At 39.7% G+C, this 21859-nt stretch overlaps 1 protein-coding gene across 2 annotated transcripts in view; it reads right to left on the reverse strand.

Annotated features, from left to right (window-relative positions):
• The window catches only part of SPOCK1 (sparc/osteonectin, cwcv and kazal-like domains proteoglycan (testican) 1), a 279078-nt gene that overhangs the window by 187233 nt on the left and 69986 nt on the right, over nucleotides 1–21859 (reverse strand). The window contains exons 2-3 of one of the 2 annotated variants that reach the window (XM_008632635.2): nucleotides 8609–8617; nucleotides 2672–2717 (exon numbers count right to left, since the gene is read on the reverse strand). In XM_008632635.2, the coding sequence (XP_008630857.1) occupies nucleotides 2672–2717; nucleotides 8609–8617 (55 nt within the window). The remainder of the gene's footprint in view (nucleotides 1–2671; nucleotides 2718–8608; nucleotides 8618–21859) is intronic. The other variant, XM_017732962.1, reaches the window with a different exon arrangement.

Raw genomic sequence — 21859 nt, forward strand, 5'->3', positions numbered from 1 at the left:
AATAAAGCCAGCTTTTTGTTAGAAAAGAATACAGTTGGTCGCATGCAGCAGACTTCTTCAAAAGATGCAAATGAAGTACAAGCCTGGAAGCAAAACTCTGCTGATTTTCAAAACCTCTGATTACTGTTGGTTTCTAAATCTGTTAAACATACGGAATTCTCCAGCTGCCTTTGTGAGATCCCTTCCTGCCTTCAGTTGCTTCTAACCCTGCCCTCCCAGCTCTTTCGGACTGGTTCTGTAGTCTGGCTCCACATGAAGACTTCACAATTAGAGTATTTTAGCAGGATTTTAGATTTAGACTTGAGAAGTAGATTTTTAATATTAAAACCTTGTAAACCTGTCCCAAAAAGTTGGTGTTTTTGCACAAAAGAGCTTTAGGCTTGGTGACACCAGATTCAGATTATTAATAAAACCCAAAATCTGCTTTCATTCACCCACTGGAGAAGTTTTTTTCTCTTCAGTAACTACGAAGAGCCTTGGTCTTGTGAGGTTAAAAGCTGCCTTTGCGATATCTCTCAAAATAACAATTGTGTGGTGAGAACACAGAGCTGCTGCTGAAGTCACAGAAGCAAGCTAGGGCTCCTCACCACAGGATCTGCACAGGCTCTCTGGATATCAAAATCCCAAAGAATATAAAATGAAAGCTTTTCTATCTATCTTCAAAACCATACAAGAGCATAGGGGGCATTTAAACACCCCAAAGACAAATGGAACAACATGGAAAAAATATCAGGGCAGGAAGAATGGAAAAGTAAAAACAGATTAAACAATTGTCTTGCAGCTTGTGCTGCATAAAAGATTTGGGACAAAATCTTCTGACTATTCTTTTTCCTCTCTGTGGAAAACTACAGAAATTAAACCTCTGGTGGCAAACATCTGGGAAAGAGAAAGCTTCCCTTCCTTCCTTAATCTCTATTTTCTATTTTAATGCCACTCTCTCTATATACACATAAATATATCATGTATACATTTACACACATATATATACCTAATATGCGTATGTAAACTGAGGATTACTCTTTTTCAGCATCTGACTCATGGGCCCCAAAGCAGAAACATATGATTTCTCTTCATTTTTTAGGTGACAACATAGGGATCAATGACTAAAGACTCACATGTTCTGTGTATATGTAACTAAACTAATCAACAGTTTTCAAACAAATATTTTTTTGTGCAATAAATCTCTTTAGAAATGTTTGAGTGACTATCTTTAATGTTCTAGTCAGGGTGAATTTTGCCACAGCCAAGAGCAGTGACCTCTGTCAAAACCAAGGATCTATTGGCCTAATAAATCCATTTGTAAGATTTAAGCAAGAAAAAAAGCAGTGCACGGATTTTTGTGCAAGGCAGAGCACCCTGCTCAGACTGCATCCCTCAGCCTGCATTCTGCCTCCTGACCAGAGACATCCATAACGTCAGGAAGCTCTACACCGAAAAAGAAATGATCCTTTCTTTACAAAGAGACAGAAATCTTCAACAGACATCCAACATATCCCTTCAAGGTATCCATGTGTGACTTTAGATTCTCTACAACCATTCCTGGTTTTGCCCAGAGTCAGACATCTCAGTAACACAATAAACAGGACAGTTTCAAAGCATGTCAGTTCAAAATCTGTCTGCAATACTTTGCAAGGATTTACCTCTTTGTTTTTCCTCTTGGGAAGACAGAGGGTCACAAGGCCTCTGAAAGTGGTAGGAGCATAAGTTCCATTTGAAGTCAATAGGATTTGTAATCCTAAATCCCTCAAATGCCTTTGAAAACCTCTGAAGATGTGTGTCTTGACAAAAGCATCAACTTTGCCTTTCCTTTGACAGTGAAGTTCCATTTCCCTAAAGACAGAGAATCTCCACTCTTAAGCTCTAACCTGTATAAGCCCTCAATGATATTCCTGCAAGGTACAGAATATACAAGGAACATGTCTGACAGTGAAATACAGAAATAGATGTAAAGTGGAATTTTCAAAAGCACCTTCAGAGGCTTCCAATAAGTATTTTCTTCCTAAACACTTCAGTAATTTCGAATTTTTTTTTCCTGGTATGGCTATTGTTTCCAGTCCAGTCCTGGACACCATTAGAATGTTTTTTATTGGTTTTTTTCCTATCCTGTGGTGGCTGGCTTGGAAATATTTGAAGTACCGCCATAACTTAAAAACTCACCAAGACAAAGTACAAAATGTCATTTACAGAGCCTGCATCTGAAACAGCAGCATATACACAACACCATTTCCTCTTTAAAATCAGCCCTGAAATTCTTACATTACAGCTGGTTTCAAAGAATTGGCCCCTTGAGTGTTAGGAAATGCAGTAGTTACATTTGTGACATTAATTTAGCAAAGCCTTTAACATGAAAGAAAATGAATGCGAAGATTCCTGTTTTAAATTGCATGTTAAACCAAGATTCATGGTTACAGAGAATGTCTCTGAGCACACTTTTCATCACTGAATGTAAAGTGGAATGGATGGGGATTAAAAAACGTGGTGAAAAAAAAACTGAGATGAGTCAAACTCTTATACATTAACCACCTCAAGCTGTGACTAAATTGGGAACGAGATGTAACTATGAATATAGCTCTCCACTAATGCACAGGACAGACAGAGGAAGAGAGGCATAAAGCATAAGGGGATATCACAAAATAGCGGAAGACAACCACGAAATGTGTACTGAGTTTACCTTGATCAAATGGCTTGTTTGGATTCCAGTTTCTGAAATAATCATCCTAAATGGGGATAAAAAAAAAAAGAAAATTCAGGAAAAATACAATCAGTATTTTCAGTACAATTTTACACAAATAAAATACAAATGAAACAACTCATGTTTTGATTCTAACATTTTTAGCTCAAATCAGATAAGACTATCAACAGGTTGTGTCCTAAAGAGTAGTTAATGCAGGTTGGAAATTAAAGAATAAAAGTCTTTGGCTTCAGCACCTTGAATTTTTCTTCGGGATTGTTGTTCAAAGTACACCCATTATTAAATATTTTATAATAACTCTGTATTATTTCACGTTAGTCTACAGTCTTTGAAAACAAAGACCGTATTGTTCAGATAGTGTAACAAGGTCCACACCAGCCTGGTGTGGTGGAAGATCAGCCAAGTAAATTCAAAGACACATCCATTTGGACACATGTAAATCACACCATTGTGAATGTACAGAAATACAGGAGCAATATTGCAAACATTACTTAAAGTAGAACAACGTCCAGGAGCACTTGCAGTGAATATTTTTGTCACTGTTCCCCCTATTAAACTTTAAAACTTTTCTGAAATCTGATGTAAAGAGATCATTGTGCTGTGAGTGTTGTGGTTCTGTTTTACACAATTCTCACTGGATTTTACACTGGAGAAAACAGAGACTGTCAGAGTGCGTGGCCAAATAATGATTCTGTTGCAAACTAGTCTCTCTGCAGAAAGAATGGAAAACTCTTCCATGTGTTGGATCAATCTGTATTCTGTGTACTTAGCAAATATTTATCTGAAGGCAAAGTTTTCCCTGCTTCAGAGTGCCATCAACCCTAGTGCTGAAGAACTGGGATTTAAGCCCAACTGATATATCAGTTTCAGCATACCCTGTGTATCTCACTTGTGTCCTCTTTGAGAGGATGTGATAACAACAGAATAATCTATTCGACATGAGGAAGAATAAAAAATTTCTACAACACTGTCATATCTTTCTGCATATTAATCTTTGTTTCCTTTTTAATATATCCAGTATTCATTTCCTGAGGGATGCCACTAAAGAGAGGTATTCATCAAGCTGTCCAGAATGACACCGAGATTTCTTTTTCCTGCCAGGACGGTAACTAAAAACCCATCAGTGTGAATAAGACATCTAAATTATTTCTTCCATAGGGCTTCATTTACCATTTTTCTCCAGTACACTGAATTTCATGTACTCTCATGCTATCCAGTCACCCTAACCTGGAATATTTTGGAGACTTGGAAGTCAGCATGACTTTATGGGTTCAGAACAGGCTGTTACAGGAGGAGTGAGGACTCCACAGCCCCAGTGAACACCAGGAGATGCATCTCATGTTCCTTTCTGAACACTAGGGACAGCATGGAGAACTATGGATTGTTCTCCTGCTCTTCTGTGCCTTCTCTGGGACACACAAGCATGGGCAAATGCTGGGTTAGATCAAATTATTCTGCATGACTAGCAGGAGGAAATGTATTTATTTTTTCACCAATATATTTGTGCTCGGTGTCATACTGACTTCATGGACAGTGATAATGTTCTACAATAACAGCAAAGACTATTATTCATAATCTATTTCAGATACATCAAAAGTATCCATATGGGTTTTTTCCCACAAGTACAGGGTTTGGCACCAGAAATAGAACTGCAGGCTTGCCTTTGAATTCCACAGCTTTGCTAATACAAAAACCCCTCATGGATATAAAATGCTTTGTAACTGATGATGGTGCACTGCTAAATTCACCAAGCACTAATCACTTTTCAGAATGTGTTGGGTTTTCAGCTTTTATAGCAGAATATTTTTCAGCAACAAAATATTCTTTTTTTTGCCTGCTTACATTTTTCTCCAAGGTGTTGCTTTGCTGCTGGGTTTTCAGCATCAGAAACTGTTAAATAATTCAACTCCCAACAAGGATTTCTTATGCTGGTGGCATATGAAATAAGGATTGGAAAGGGGGTTTATCTCAATTTCAGTGTCAAAGGAATATTTTACAAAAAATGCACCTTCCTCACAAAAATACCTACAACAGAGCCATCTCTTCTGTAGATCTATTATTCCTCCTCTTCTCCTTCACACAGATCTGTTTAGTATTCCATTTTAAAAATTGAAACTATGTTTATTTTAGAATGTGCCTGAAACCACAGTATGATAATGTAGAAAGTACACAAGAAAAAATACGGAAAAAAACCCCTAAAAGGTGGAATAGAGAAAACCTTTGAGATTTTCAATACATAAACCTCCTTATTATTTATAGGAGTAAATAATGACTATACATACGTTAGAGCAATACAGTCAATAGCAGTTCAAAATAACTTATGCCAGTTGGACAACTGTCCTGGTTTCAGCTGGAATAGAATTAATTTTCCTCTTAGCAGCTGGTACAGCACTGATCTAGGATGAGAATAATGTTGATAACACACTGATGTTCTAGTTGTTGCTAAGGAGTGTTTACTCCAAGCCAAAGACTTTTCAGTTTCCTAGGTTTCTTCCCAGGTTACTGACCACCCAACCAGGATGAAGAGGTGGACAACTTATTCTATAAGCAACTGGAGAATGTTTCAGGATCATCAGTCTTTGTTCTTGTAGGCGACTTCAACCTACCAGACATATGCTGGGAACTTCATACAGCAGAGAAAAGGCAGTCTAGAAAGTTTTTAGAGTGTGTGGAGGATAACTTTTTGCCGCAGCTGGTGGGCAAACCCACCAGGGGAGGGACTATGTTAGACCTGTTGTTCACAAATAGGGATGGACTGGGGGGTGATGTGGAGGTTGGAGGCTGCTTGGGGCACAGTGATCATGAAATTATGGAATTCTCGGTAATTGATGAAATCAGGAGGAATATCAATAAGACCTTTACTTTGGCCTGTTTAAGAGACTTATTCAGAGAGTTCCTTGGGAAACAGCCCTTGAAAACAAAGGAGTTCAGGAGAGATGGGCGTGTTTCAAAACAGAGATCTTGAGGGCACAAGAACAGACTGTCCCTGTGTGCCAAAAGATGAGTCGATGAGGCAAACATCCAGCCTGGATGAGCAACAAGGTTTTGAAGGAACTTGGAAATAAAAAGAAGATGTATCGTCTATTGAAGGTGGGTCGGGTTTCTCAGAAAGTGTTTAAGGGGGCTGCTAGGGCATGTAGAAAAAAAATTAGGGAGGCCAAAGCTCAGTTCGAACTTAAATTGGCAACTTCTGTTAAAAGTAATAAAAAAAGTTTTTACAAATATATTAATGGTAAAAGGAAGGGTAAGACTGACCTTTGTTCCTTATTGGATGAGGCAGGTAACCTAGTAACTAAAGATGAGGAGAAGGCGGAAGTGCTTAATGCCTTCTTTGCCTCAGTCTTTAGTGGGAAGACAGCTTGTCCTCTAGACAACTGTCCTCAGGGGTTCATAGATGGTGTCAGAGAGCAGAATGGTCCTCTTGTTATCCAAGAAGAGGCAGTCAGAGAACTGCTGAGACACTTGGATATTTATAAATCAATGGGACCAGATGGGATCCATCCCAGGGTGATGAGGGAGCTGGCAGATGAGCTTGCAAAACCGCTCTCTATCATCTACCAAGAGTCGTGGCAAGGTTCCAGATGACTGGAAGCTGGCTAATGTGATGCCCATTTACAAAAAGGGTAGGAAGGAGGATCCTGGTAATTATAGACCAGTTAGCCTGACCTCAGTACCAGGTATGGTAATGGAACAGTTTATACTGAGTGCTATCACGCAGCACTTACAGGATGGCCAGGGCATCACACCCAGCCAGCATAGGGTAGGTCGTGTTTGACCAACCCGATCTCCTTTTACGACCAGGAGACCCGCCTGGTAGGTGTGGGAAAGGCTGTGGATGTTGTCTATTTGGACTTCAGCAAGGCCTTTGACACTGTCTCCCACAGCATACTCCTGGAAAAGCTGCAGCCCACAGCTTGGACAGGAGCACTCTTTGCGGGTCGAGAACTGCCTGGAGGCTGGGCCCAGAGAGTGGTGGTGAACGGTGCCACATCCAGCTGGTGGCCAGTCACTGGTGGTGTCCCCCAGGGATCAGTGCTGGGGCCAGTCCTGTTTAATATCTTCACTGATGATCTGGATGAGGGGGTTGAGTCCTACATCAGTAAATTTGCAGATGACACCAAGCTGGGCACGAGTGTTGCTCTGCTGGAGGGTAGGAGGGCTCTGCAGAGGGGATTGGATGGATGGGCAGAGTCCAACAGGATGAAGTTTAATAAGTCTAAGTGCCGAGTTCTGCATTTTGGCCACAAAAATCCCCAACAACATTACAAACTGGGGAGAGTGTGGCTGGACAGTGTCCAGGTGGAAAGGAACCTGGGAGTGCTGGTCAACAGCGACTGAATATGAGCCAGCAGTGTGCCTTGGTGGCCAAGAAGGCCAGTGGCATCCTGGCCTGTATTAGGAATTGTGTGGCCAGCAGGAGCAGGGAGGTCATTCTTCCCCTGTACTCAGCACTGGTAAAGCCACATCTTGAGTACTGTGTCCAGTTCTGGGCCCCTCAGTTTAGGAAGGATGTTGAGATGCTTGAACGTGTCCAGAGAAGGGCAACAAGGCTGGGGAAGGGTCTAGAACACAAGCCCTATGAGGAGCGACTGAGGGAGCTGGGGGGGCTCAGCTTGTAGAAGAGGAGGCTCAGGACAGACCTTATCACTCTCTACAACTCCCTGAAAGGAGGCTGTAGCCAGGTGGGGGTCAGACTCTTCTCCCAAGCAAACAGCGACAGGACAAGAGGACGGAGTCTTAAGCTGTGTGAGGGAAGGTTTAGGCTGGATGTTAGGAAGAAGTTCTTCACAGAAGGGGTGATTGGGCCTTGGAATGGGCTGTCCAGGGAGGTGGTGAAGTCACTATCCCTGGAGGTGTCTAAGAAAATCTGTGATTCAGAGAGGAGCTGGGAGGAAGAACGGCCAGTACAAGTGACCCAAACTGGCCAAAGGGATATTCCAAACCTTAAAGGCCAGAATATAAGTTGCGGTGAGTTGGTCAGTGCTGGGGCACCAGCTGGGCACTGCTCAGCAGGTAGTGAAAATTGTACTGGGCATTACTTGTCTTTCTTACGGTTTATTCATCTGTCTTTTTGACATTTTTATTGTTATTATTACTAAGCTGTTCTTATCACTACTCATGGGGTTTACCTTTTTTTCTCCCCCAATTCTCCTCCCTATTCACCCAGGTAAGTGGAGAGGGTGAGGATGTGAGGTAACAGCTGGGTGGTACCTGGATTAAACCACAAGGACACAAAATACAGCACCAGGGCTTCACTTCAGCATCGATACCAGCAACAACTGAGACTGAAGGGTTATGGCACCATAAAGGTGAAATTCACTCTCTGGATATGGCTGAGCAGCAAATCTGTGTCACATTTAAATACACACCTAAAGCTCTGACTCAGAAGCAGACAGGGCTTTGTGCCAGTACTCAGGAAGGTGCTGAGATTTATAACAATATCCTCAAATGGCTTTTGTTAGAAGGTGAAACTCGGATTGTCTCTGAAGGAATACCATCATTTCACTGTAACTTCTTCCAACAGAGAAGTCGCATATATATACATACATATATATACATATTTATATATATATATGCACAATCAACTTGATAAAAGAGATTTAAATTTCCCATTCAGTAAAACACCTTCCTGACAGAAAGCAATCTATGCATTTCTGAGCGTTCTACTGGGGCTGATACTAATGTGGTAAAAATCGTTTTTTGCCTTCCGTAACAAATGAAACTTATGCAATTTTCATATTAACATGTTAATTAATCAATATTAGCACATTAATAATTAACATGTACCAATGCATTTCATTTATAACAATATAAACAGTTGATCATAAGAGTTTAAAATATAGAATGAATTATGATATATTGTAAATATTTTTATTCACTCTATGGATATTTACAAGTTAAAATTGAAAAACGTACCTCAACTTCCTGAACACGTAAGCATTACAAATGAGAAAAGAAGAAAGAATGAAATAAAGCAATATAAAATTAGGTTAACATTCATCAATTTTCTCCTTAGTGGGCTTTTAAATGTGAAATCACTTATTTCAGATGACCTTCACCCCCAAATGAAACAATTTGCTCTCTTTCTTTTCTGCCCTTTCCACCTCTGCTGCCATGACCCAGTTTTTATCTGCTGCACTATTAGCCAAATGTCATTCTATTAACATGTTTCTTTCTTGTAGAGCACCAAAAAAGGTTTTTTTCATTCGTATTGGCAGGCAAAACCACCAGAAAGTGTTCTTGCACACACTCATATGTACATACTTGGTATAACAGAGATGTAATTTAATTTTTTTCCTAGCTGACTTTTAAGACTATTTATTGGATGGACTTTGAAGGGAATGCAAAACCAGGCACAGGGCCACTTCAATATAGCAGGTGACAGCAACTGAGAAAAATTTTTGATGAACAAATATTTGAAAATACCTTTCTTCTTGCATAGAATTCACACTTTGAAGGTTTCACCTATGGTTCAGTGACTGCATATGACTAAGTCAATCTTTTAATTAATTGAAGGGACTCTGCACACCTAAAATCACGCATGAAAAGAGAAGAGCTGATACTGCAAGCCAAGGCTGGATCTGAGGCCCTTAGCTCAACTCAATGTTATATAAAAGTGAAATGTTGGCTTGGCCTCTGCAACTGGCTCCTTACAGACTCCGAGTCTCACATCACAGGTTAAAGATTCAACTTCCAAGTTCAGGAAAAGAAATTCAGCTCCTGTCAAACTGGGCCTGATGAAATTCTTGAGGGAATCTAGAGTTCTGTTCTCACTATGTGTGGGTAAGGTGTTCAGCAAGATTCTTTTCTGCCCCCTTTACAAAGTCTATTTCCTGCCTGAGGTGGGTAACAGCCTGGGATGGCAAGGCAGGGAACCCAGGGGCCCCTCATACAGAAAGAAGCTCACCTGTGACTTCCACCACCCCAATTAAATTGCAAGACTTGGGACAAGAGCTGCCTTTTCAGTTCTGCATCTGTTCACCACTGAGCATCATGGAACCCTTCTTCTAGATTTTACCTTCAGGAAATGTAACTTAGAAATCAGTTGTGAACATAACAAATGAAAAAAAAATATAAAAGCAAATATGAATTGCTAGACTTGGGCCTCAGTTCTTCACTGCATTTTTATTATGTTGCTTTGAGCCATCAAGAGATTAGAGGAACCGCATTTTCAAAGAATCACAGAGTTGGAAGGGACCCACAAGGATCATCAAGTTCAACTCATCATCAAGCAAATGGCCCACATGGGGACCAAAACGGTGACCACGGCATCACTGGCACCATATTCTAAAATCCATTTTGCCACATCATGCATAATAAATTGTTGTTTCTTAAGAAGACCAAAATGATCCTTTATCATTCAATATGTGGGTGTCAAATCCAGCCAACTTAGACTGATGTGCCATCAACAAAGTCAATCAAGAGAATAATCATATCTTAAACTAAGTATGCAAGGGGCATGTTAAAAACACTACTTTAACAGTTCACAAGAAGTTTATAACAATCACAACTTTCAAAAATCTCTTTCATCAGAACCCTTAGATTCATCAGAATTCATAGACTGGGTTCTGATTTGCAAAAAAAATCAAGCCTTGAAGTAGACTTGGGTCTAATACAATTTCCTGTTAGTCATCTCAGAAAAGTCAGCAAATAGAAATTGTCCCTAAGACCAGAACATTAATATGAGACCACTCTCCTCTCCTATTACCCCTCCTATCACTATAATAACAATAGTTAAAAAAAAAATGAAATTAATGGCAAAACCAAACACATTTATCCTCTTTTCCCCTACCAACTAAGAAAGTAAACAACGGCTTCCTGTTCTCCTGAAGTTTAAGCATTAAAGTTATTCCCACTAATCCTACTCTTTTGTCACTTTGAGTTTAGTTATTACCTAAGACTTGATATTTTGGAAGAGTTAATGAAGCATGGATAATTTAACGCACAAACACTCTCTACACTTACTTTATTTACTTGTCAAAAAGAAGCTCTTGCAAGATGCTCTTATTTATAAATACAGCCAAACATTAGCTAAATGGGTTCATAAATATTTATATTTGTTGCATTAATTGAGCTTATAAGTTATTTGTATGACTCAAGCAGAAATGAGATGCTGACTGAAAACATTCCCCTGATTTTGTACCTTTCAGAACCAGCTCAGCTCAGTTTGCTCCTCTAAGGCCTGGGAGGACCCCTCAGAACTGGAGGAACCTGCAAGGTGCAAACTCATCAGGAAAGCCTCATCACAGAGCCCTACTGAGGAACCTCCTACACAAAGGGAGTAACCCCGGGACTGACAGAGACCCCTGAGGGGTAATCTTCATTCCTAGCCCCTCCCAGTCAACACGAGTTTAAATTTCTAAGTATTGCCAGGATGGACATTTATTAACACTGCTTTGCAGCCTGCTCAGTATTTCCCTCTTTCACCTTCCATCTATGAATAAACCTTTTACCCTCATAAGGATCAGCTGGAAAAAGTGGTAATTACCAGCTCATTGCTTTTGTTAAAATTAGCTCCAGAAAGATGCAGCTGCATTTTCTGCCTCTCTACCTTGCAGTGCAGAAGATCATTCCAACACCAAGCAGTGTTAAAACACCAGCTGCTGCTTGCTAAAGTCAATCTAGCCTGTCATAAATATCTCCCCAAGGCCTACTGCCTGTTTTAAGCAAATAGCTTGTGTCAGCAAATTACACATTATTTATTTATCTATTTACTTTTTATTTGCTTAAGAGGAAGAGAATGTATTTTACCCACTGAGTACTTCAGTGAACAAAGCTCCCCAATGAGATGTTGTTACGTTAAGACATCTCTAACCAACTCTGTGCTCTCTCTCTCTCCCAGGAATCAGACAACTGCATCCAAACAGGATGCTTTGGCTTAGTGAATTAGTAATGCTGGTGCTGGAGATGTTTAGCTTTAAATTTTGTATGGGAAAGCTTTAATTTAGTGAGAAATGTCCCAGAAAAGCCAGGAATATCCGGGTTTACTGAAAGAGCTCCCAGCATGAAGTGGCGACACTGAGAGAATCCATGGCAGAAGGAAGCAGTGCCACATGTAACAAAAAGTCTGAAGATGTCAGGATCTGCCTAGAATGCTAAGCCACTAATAAAAATATAATGAATTGATAAAAGTATAACCATTCACATTGGATTCATATATAATGGCAAGTACATTAATAGTGGTTTAATAGTAACAGTATAAAATTCATAAATACTTATCCCAATGAGTCCTCAGATGTGTATGGCATTGAAAAGCTCCTTGACCATATCTTACAATCTCAGATTTCCCGTAAGACTCAAATTCTCAGTACACAGACTTTCGCTCAGCTACCACTAATATGCAAAACCAACTTCTTCTGGCCATATTAATGGCCCAGAATGTTACTGGGTTTCTTATTTTCAAAAATTAAAAGGTATTTTTGGTTGGTGTTTTTTTATGCTATATTAGGAAAGAAGATTTGCTACTCCTGCTTTGCTGAAAGACTATTCCAGAAGTTTCCATGAGCAATACTGAGAAAGTGGCAGGTGAAACTTTCAGCATAGACTTTTCTTACCCACACTCACAATCATTCATTGGGGTGGCAAAAATTTTAACAATTAAACTAAAATATTTGGAAAAAATTGAAATATATTCCTTACCCTTGAGCCCATATAAGGTAGAATAAGAACTGTCATTCTTTACAACTCAGTCACATGGACTTTTACATAGAAATCTTCCAGCTGCTCTCTTGAGTTTTGCAGTTGGTTGTTTTTGTTGGGGTTTTGGTTTGGGGTTTTTTTGGTTTGGGTTTTTTTGGTGGTTGTTTTTGTTTGTTGGTTTTTTTTTTAAGACAAATATAGTAAGAATTAAAAATATTTCTTAAAAAACCCCAAACCACTCTTTGTTTATCCAAAATAAACAAAGCCAGAGTGTATGTCTACAATGGTGAGGGCAAACAGATGCTCATTTTGTCTGCTTGTGCTCCAAGCAGGATGAATGAGGGCCAGCTGTGAGCCAGAGCTGCTGTAGCACAGCCCTGTGCCAGCACACATGGCTGATAGAGCTGATTTATTTGGGTGACTGGGACAATCACACAACTCTCTGTGCTGAATTATCTAAAACTGGGGGGCTGGCAGGGAAAAAGTGCCTTGGTTTTATTATTCTTTGCTCTCGCTTTTGGCAGACTAACTTTAGAACCACAATTCACTTCTGCCCAAACTCTTCCCCTCATTAGCATGTGCTAAAGAGCCTGTTACCCCTGCTTGCATTAAATAATTCTCTCTAACTTCACGTTCATAAAGCTTTTCTTACTGCAGTGTGTCCCACCAGCGCCAGCAGGTTATGCTGCAGGCGGGACAGCTCTCGCAAGGCCAGAAAGGCAAAACTCCCAAGGGATGGACTCACTGATCCCTGCCGGGCTGGATGTGCTGTGCTGTGCCACAACTCCAAGGCCAGATTGAACACTGGAATGGGAACCATCAACTCCCGCTTCCCCAAACTCAGCAGCACCCAGTCAGACAGGAAGAAAGAAGAAGAGCCAGAGATTACAAAAATATATTCCCTCTCCTTCCAGGTGGAATTCCTTAAAGCAGCATTATTTCTGGTCTCTGAACTAATGCTAGGCATGAATTCCCAGCTGGATAGCCAGGTTAACTCACTGCCTCTGGTGAGCCTTACAAGGTTCCAACTAATGCACAAAAATAACAGAAGTGCCCACTATGTGAAATGAAGATTCAGAGGTCACAACCTGGCCTAATGATGCTTTCTCACATCATCATTTGCTTGTTTTCCACTTATCAAAACCACCGTGCCTTTATCTCAGTTTATAATTGCAAATACTGGTGGGGAATGGCCCCTGCAGGTTCTCTACAGAGAGAATAGCATTGTTAATAAATCATATTCTCAACAGGGGTAATACTGAAAACAAACCTTGAAAGGAGAGCTGCTAAACTCTTTCCACATCTTAATTTTCAGTCAAAAATTCAAATTACATGCTTAGAAAGCAATTGTTTTTAGGCAGCTTGAAAGCCAAACACATTAAGCTTGAAGGTTATAAAGCCATTGGCAATGTGACTTCACTTTCCGTACCCTTGTTGCTTTGACAGTACATCTGCAGGAGCTGTTTTTGACACAAGCTCTGGTTCTTTTTAGCTGATCATTTTGGGGTTGTATCTGGAGAATAACACCCACATAAAAAAAATCTAATGCTACCATTGCTTTCACATATGAGAACTGCTTTACAGCAAATAAAAATTTGCATAATGATTAAATACATAACTATTTCTTGGTTTATTTTACAAGAAGCTTTCAGAAATTTGTTCTGAGTCATATGATTTTTTTTTTTTTTAAATTTACCACTGTGGGAATAATCTCATTATGAAATAAAGTGATAATTATCCTAATATCAAAGTTATAAAATAAAAGTTATGCATAAAATACTGATGTTCCACTTAGATACACAAATCCCAGTGGTCAAAACATACAAGGAAACAAACAGCAGTTGAATAAAATCAACTTACGCAACTTTGATATTTAGGGACACAATTTTCTGTAGAGACAATTAGATTAGCTACAATATCCCAAGTCTTTCAAATACTTATTTAAATGCATAACTAATGACTGGAAAGAGACTGTATGAATTATACTGGATTATGAGCAATGCACTGTCCCTGGGAGCACACAGGCATTTCTTTCTACTTCATTTGTAGCTTCAAGGAAAATCTAGGTCCAAGTATCGTCGAGAAAAACCTTCAGAAAAGGTGAAATCAAACATGCTGCTGTTGAAAAGGACAATTTTGCAGCCCTTTAGCCAGTTTTAGCCAATATTTGAAATTTCTTAGAACTGCATCAGAAAGAAGCAGCCATGGGCAACCAGTCCATGACATAACCAGCTGCTGAGTGTGGGAGAGGGTTGTACACATTTTAGATCAGAAACCCTGTGAGCCATTACAAATGTGCAGTTTCCATTCCAGTTTATAACATCATTTTCTTAATTGTCTCTGACATTTTATCCATTCTAACAACAACAAAAAAAAGAACACTACACCAAAATCATTATGCAAAACTGAGGGCGGGTTAATGGGAGCATACCAGTGAAAAACGTGCAGCAGTTGCTGCAAACAGAAATGCTGCTTCCCTCAGGGAAAGGCTCCTCACTTTGGTTGTCACCAACAACTTGAACACCCAGCAGGTTATTTTAAGTACCGTGCTCAGTTTATAAAAGCTATCATGTGATGAAGGTGTCCATAATAATTGGGGCTGGTTGATTCAGTCATCAAAGTCACAGAATGATTTGGGTTGGAAGGGACCTTAAAGGTCATCCAGTTCCAAGCCATGGTGCCACTCACTAGACCAGGTTGCTCAGGGCCCCATCCAACCTGGCCTCGAACACTTTCAGGGATGGGACATCTACAAGTGAAGTCCTTTCATTCAGGAAATTCCTTAAAGTCCTTCATGACGCTTTTTGCTACTGACAGACTTGTGTTATCTCTACCCATTTTCTGAAAAATCACTGGAGATGCACGAACATAACTTTTTTTACTGACAGTTCCTCATTAATTTCTTATTCTGATTAAATAAGATTTTTCTGAATATTAAGAAACTAATTGGCTGTGTCAGTTGTAAAGCAACAACAAGTTACCTTTTCTCAGTGACTGCTACTTGCCATCAGGCTGAAGCAATAGTATTTTGTAGAGAAACAGGCTTTTTTGGAATGGTATTTCAGAGGATTTAGCTCAAATAATCAATAATAATAACAGAAAAAAAGGAAGCTAAAAAGGCCAAAGAAACAAAATACTCTGATTCAGGCACCAGATAGCTAAACTGCAGTAATGGCTCCAGTGGGATTTAAATGCCAAGGCTGTCGGTGTCCACAGCACAAAGATTGCCATTATCTTTGACCCTACTTTATTTTAGCAGAAGAGAGCACTTGACTGCTCAATTTGAGCATCATTTGTTTTAAGAAGTTCACAGAACACTGTCCAAAGGCAACTTCAGATCCATGCTGAACATTTTAAGCCACGAAAGTCTTGCATTTGTAATGGAAGAAGGTGCTCTAATTTGCACACCTCTGTTTGCTAGGAGGACTCCTCGGCTGCAAAGGAACACCAGTGCTACTGGATGAAGATTTTACTCCATCTCAGTATCATCACCTCAAGGAGGGAGTGAGACAGTGCCCCCTCATACTCCAGGCACTAATCCCAGAATTGCTCACCCCAAAAGTACTGCTGCAAATACTACCTCATAATGTCAGCTAGAAGTTGATAACAATCCCCATTATCTTGTTATATTTGGACTCTTTGTTTCAGAATCACATCAAACAAGGGAGCAGAAAGGTTCAAACATAATACACTGATGTTACATGTTTTCAGAAACTTTGATCATTTTATTTATGCTTCCACTGGCCCTTAATTCATCATTTAAGATTTGTAATTGTGTACATAGGGAATTTCACACAGTAAACCCTCCAGAAACAACATTCAGTATCAATTACTGACACATGTTCAGAGCTGCTTTAGAAGAGGATAAATTATAAATAGGAAATTATATATTGTATTAAGCTCCTACAGCTGTGATCATGATGATAAAGCAACATTTAAACTAAGTTCAGATAAAATTGAGAAAACTAAGTGACCTTTCATTTCTTCCAGTAGCATGCACTGGGATCAAGGACACACATCTGAAAGAGTCTCCTGCAGGAAGATATAATGCACTCCTGAGGCTGCCAGAACATGAGCCTCTGCATCAGTGGTAGAAGGTCAGTATGTAGTGTGGCATGGAGTGAACAATGACTTGAGAAAGAAAGACATAGCAAAACTTTATTTTCCAATCTCAGGAACCTTCTAACCAAATACCTGTGGCTCAAGAGAATACAGAGCTCCCAGCTCTCAAACTTTTTGAACTGTTCAGCTGTAAATAGAAGTCTGCTCCTGATCTCTAGACATAATAGTTGCTCACTCTTAAAGGGATTAAGTCATGAAATGTGTCTAAAGAAAATCAAAACATCATTTGAACGAAGAATAGAACCTGAAAAAGCCAGCATTGACAGAGATCTGAAGAGTACAGAAGGTGACAGAGAATTCTTTAAGAAAAAGAGAACATCTGCATTTTGATGAGCTGTAATTTTACACCTGAGGTCTAGTACAACTAGCTATTTAATTCTAACAACTGAGAAAATAGTTCAAACCTGCAGTGTAACTAATCTCCAAACCTTAGAGAGATAAAATCAAAGGAAATGTGTACTTTAGAGAGCAGCTGCTACTACAGGATATGGAATTAAAGAAATGTGCTGAGGATCTCTGAAAACATGCTCTACAAGATTTAAAACACTAAATTGCCTGGCAATTTTGAGAAACTGTGGCTTCCCCATCCCTGGAAGTGTTCACGGCCAGGCTGGATGGGGCTTGGAGCAACCTGGGATAGTGGAAGGTGGCCCTGCCCATGGCAGGGGGTTGTGATGAGATGATCTCTAACGTCTCTTCCAACACAACACATTCTGTGATTCTGTGATAATACAGTGTCATTAAAATACTGATGGAATAAAGACACATGTTTTAGTAAGGCAGAGAAGATAATTTTTACATTAAAGCTGTAATGTCTACCTGTAGGTTCTCTCAGACAGCTCAAATTGGACATTACACTTCAAACCCACTAACATTCCATACTCCACAAGATTAAATTCATCTCCACAAACACTACGAAGCTTCTAATTCACTCATGTTTCAGATTTCTGAGAAACTAAATAACAGCAGCTCTTGCTCCAATGGAGTTTGAACAGATAAATAAGGCACCATTATTTAAGGAATAATTTGAAATGCGTTAAATCTGTTGTAAGCTAACAATGAAATATGAATTATAATAATGCGTTAATAGGGAAACACAAACCAAACTTTTACAATTGCTTAGAAACAAACATCTGGGGACTTGCCTCGTTCTAACTGAGTTATAGAGTCAGGAATGTGACTGCTCAGCTGCAGCAACATTCATTTAGATTATTACCTTGCATGGCATTGTCATTCCTGACACTGTATTTTGGCAGATTCCAAGAAGGCTGTCAAGCCATTTGTCAGCTCAGTCAAACATAATATGAGCTGGAGGAATATTTCAACAGAGGTGAACTCATTTTCACCCAAGCATTTTGAGAAATGTTTGTGAGGGAAACTGCAACCTGAATTCAAGAGAAAAAAAATCCAGATGAATGAAAAATATCCTAGTGAATTTTAATATTAGCTGAAGGACTGCAAAAATCTGCCCTATATAACACTCTTCTAGATCTCCCAGTTTGTTTAGTCCTCAGAAAATTATGGTTAACCACACTGAGACACTGAGGCTGCCACAGGACATGTTTAAAGGAAACAGCATGCGCTTGTTTTCATGTTAGAATCCTGCAATCAGTTAATAAAATGCAAATTATGGTTTAGTGTATCACTTCTTAACAGAGGACTGAGAACATCTGATGCTTGAGGAGCACTTATGTGACAGAGGAAGGACCAGACCCTTCAGCAGTGGCAATTTAGACAAGCAGGTTTGTAACTGTATCTTATGGAAGGAAAGCAGATACACAATAAGGCTCCTACAGTGCAGATTCTGACACCTCCATCAACACGGGGTGTCTGGGGACTGGATTTGCAGAATGGGATGATTCATTCTGAGGATCCAGCATCTGCTCTGCTCATTAAGTTCACACTTTGCAGCAGACTTGTTCCATCCTGATCCCCTGCACTGGTCTCTTGGCTGTTAGGTTCACGTATCTCCAAACACATCTTGTTTTCTCCTTTCATCAGTAAAGAATCCATTTCACATGCTCTGCAACGCAGGGAGTGCAGTGACTGGAAACAAGTGGGAGGTTTGTTTCTGAGGTAGACTGGGATGGAAACTAAAACGCTAATGAAGAAATGCCCTGTGCTCACTGCACACTACTTCAAGACCTTCAAGGACTAAAATAGATCCTGATTAAATAGAGGATGGTTAAATCTACAGCATTCGAGCTGAACTGCTGTGGGATGAGCAGTAATACTGACTGAAGAGAAAGCGAGGGGAAAGTCTGACCCAGTGTGAGATGAATCCAGAAAGTGAAGTACAACGCAGTAGCAAAAGGGCAAGCAGAAACCACAAGAGCCATCTGCCAACAGACCATATTCTGCACTTTTTAACCGTTCTTTTCCTTATAGCAGACCCTCTTCTGAGATTACATCTATAGTTCACCTCTGAGACAAGCTGGTAGATCCCGAAATTTGCTGGAAGGCACCATTATACATCGGTAACTATCCTTTCAAAAATCAAGTGTCATTAATCATGACAAGAGCCATGAAGAGCTTGAAGAAAATGGCCACAATGAATCTCACATCTGCTCAGAAGGATGAATAAACATACACCCCACACCAACGTCCCTGAAGGAAACAGCACTGCTTTATTTGGCTGTGTTTTGGCTCAGTACAATCCCCTCCTCTCTATATCTATAAATGGGGTAAAAAAAAAAAAAAAATGGAGCCGTGATTTTTGAAAAACCCACACTAAATCAATATACTTAGAACTTCAAATAACCATATTCAATATTCTGTCTGACTCTTTGCAACTGTAAGGTGTGAACCTGTAGTGTGCTGTCCTGGCTACCATATCTGTGCAATTACGCTCTCAACTGCAGCCCTTTGCTTTCTTTAAGACTGCCTCCAGTGACTGGTTTACAGCTTATTGTATCTAGTTCTGTATGCTTAATTTCACATTCCTGCCTCAAAAAAAAAATCATCAACATTTCAGAATAAGGTGGGGAAGCAAAATTTCATTACTCAAAAATTTTCATAATTCTGGATTTTAAGACCTTCAGTATCTTCTGAGTGCCCCTTCAGTTCCGCAGCTTTTCTCCTGAAGGTTTGCATTGACATTAAAGAGAACTGCACAATTACCTGTACATCTTTTATTTCTTTCTGCAGAGTTCAGTGGTTCTGTGGTTTACGAACACTGGAAAGATTCCTCTGTGACTGCTGACAACTCCAGCAACAAAAGGAGTATTTACTAAAGATTGTTAGCAGTTGCTTTTGTTCTGTGCTTATTGCTTCAACTTTAGTATACAACTACCTAAAGCATTTCTCATTACTTGCATTTCTTCTATTGGCTCAGATTTTCTTCTTACTTTTGCATTCAATCAGACTAAAACTCCTTTGCGCTCACTGATCTGTTAAATTTCTCTTAACTTCATACTGGCTTTCAGACACCCGTGTTACATTTCTTAGCAAAAGACAGCTTACAGTTAACCCTATTCTGTCTCTTTCCTATTTTCATCCAAATACCTGTAACTTGTTCTTCAGGATATGCACCCAACTTCTTTATTTCCTCTTTTTATGAGCTTAGCCTGGCTGTTTGGCTTTCTGCAATCAGCATCTCCAATGTATTCTCACTACCTTTCACTCTGGCAATTCTTTATGTTAGAAAAACAACTCCTGTTCTGCTTTCTATTTCACTTCTGGCTGTCATCGAGATACCATGATTTTTCACCCTCTGTCCCAATGTATTTGATGGATTGTCACTAGAGTTTCTCTCTCCTAAATGTCCTTGATATCTTTAATTACCTATTTCTCTCTGTTTACTTCGCACTCACTGGGACAGATTATATAAATCAGGAGTACGTGAACTGAAATGAACAGATTTGTACAGACGTAAAAGTGACAGAAATGAGAGCAGAATACAGACTAAAGAAATAACACCTAATCTCTTTCTATATATATAATGGAAAATCATGGCTGAGAATTTACAGCTTCTTCCTATGCTTAAGCATAACAGATTCCTTTCTGTCATCTGCAGCAACAGCAGTGGCAAAAACAGCGATTCATGACTTGCTGATGCTGTAGAGTAAAACAAAGTTACATGTCTATTTCTTATCTGTCTTTATAATAAAAGAAAATTTGAAGGAATTTCCTGAAAATTTATTATTTAGGGGATGCTCATACAAACCTGCCTTTCTTCACCATCCTGCCACTTCCAGATTCTTCACATCTTTTTTGGTGTTCTGATATCATTTACTTATTTGTACCTATAGTACTTGTCATCTAGACAATGGATTGCTTCCTACTTTACATTTCAAAGCCAGACAATATCAGTTTCTAGAGAAAGTTGAACTAGATTGTAGTTTATTTGCTTGAAGTTTTAATCATCCAGTGGTTCTGTGAAAACTGAGCTGAAGAGTTTATCCCTAGAAAAATGGACATTTGCTACATCCCCTGCACCTACCTCAACAACTTACTGTCAGTGAGCTCAAAGTGTAATAACCTTCTCAGTTTATGACAATTCCAGCATTTCCACACTGATTATATCTGAATCTAGTTTCAGTCCATTCTAGACAGGCAATAACATTGCATATTTTTCATTTAATGAATTAAAATTTCCACTTCACTAAGAAGAAACCCTCCAAGTGCTTCTAATCCACAATCACTTCCCATGTGTTATTTGAGCAGTCAGGTTTCTCTTCTTTGATGGTGAAGGTTGCAAAGCACCTTTGCTCCATTGCTGCTTTGCAGAAAGCACTTCAGATGTGGACACACACACACAGCCCTGCCCCAGGGCACAGCTCCAGGCCTCCTGGGCAGCTTGGGCTGGGCTCTGCTGGCCCCAAGGGCAAGTGAAGCGGGAGCACTGAGGAATGCAATGAAGGAGAAAGGTCTCTGACCCCTTATCCAGATTTTTTGGCTACACAGTTTTACAGGCTGTTCACACAACTCTGATCTCGAGACTTACTTTTCCACAGATGGAATGGCGAGCTTCAAAGATAGCTTTGCCACAGTTAAAAATGATCATTTTCCCCAAAAGGCAGCAGCTGGTCTTTGTTTATTCCCTAACTCATCTACATGCCCTGTGCTCTGTCTGCTCCTCCTCTGCCTGATTTGCTTGACTGTTCTCCACACGTGGCTGACCAGACCGTTCTCTTTCCCACATGAACAGCTTTCTTGCTTCTGACAGTCACTTTTCCAGCTCTCTCCTCAAGCATTCAAAAATATCTCCTCCTTTCCCAGGCTTGCATTTGGGAAACAGTCCTTCAGGAGCAGCTAATCCCCTCCAAAAGCGACCTAGTCAAGTTTTAGCAGCTGAGATTATAAAATCCAACTGCTGATAAATCATAACACCCCAAAATATTCTTCAAATCCCAGAGATGACCCTTGTTTTTTCTCAATGTATCTCTTATAATGTCAAAACTTGCT

This window comes from Corvus brachyrhynchos, unplaced genomic scaffold, assembly GCF_000691975.1.
Source record: "Corvus brachyrhynchos isolate BGI_N302 unplaced genomic scaffold, ASM69197v1 scaffold54, whole genome shotgun sequence".
Classification (NCBI taxonomy): Eukaryota; Metazoa; Chordata; class Aves; order Passeriformes; family Corvidae; genus Corvus; species Corvus brachyrhynchos.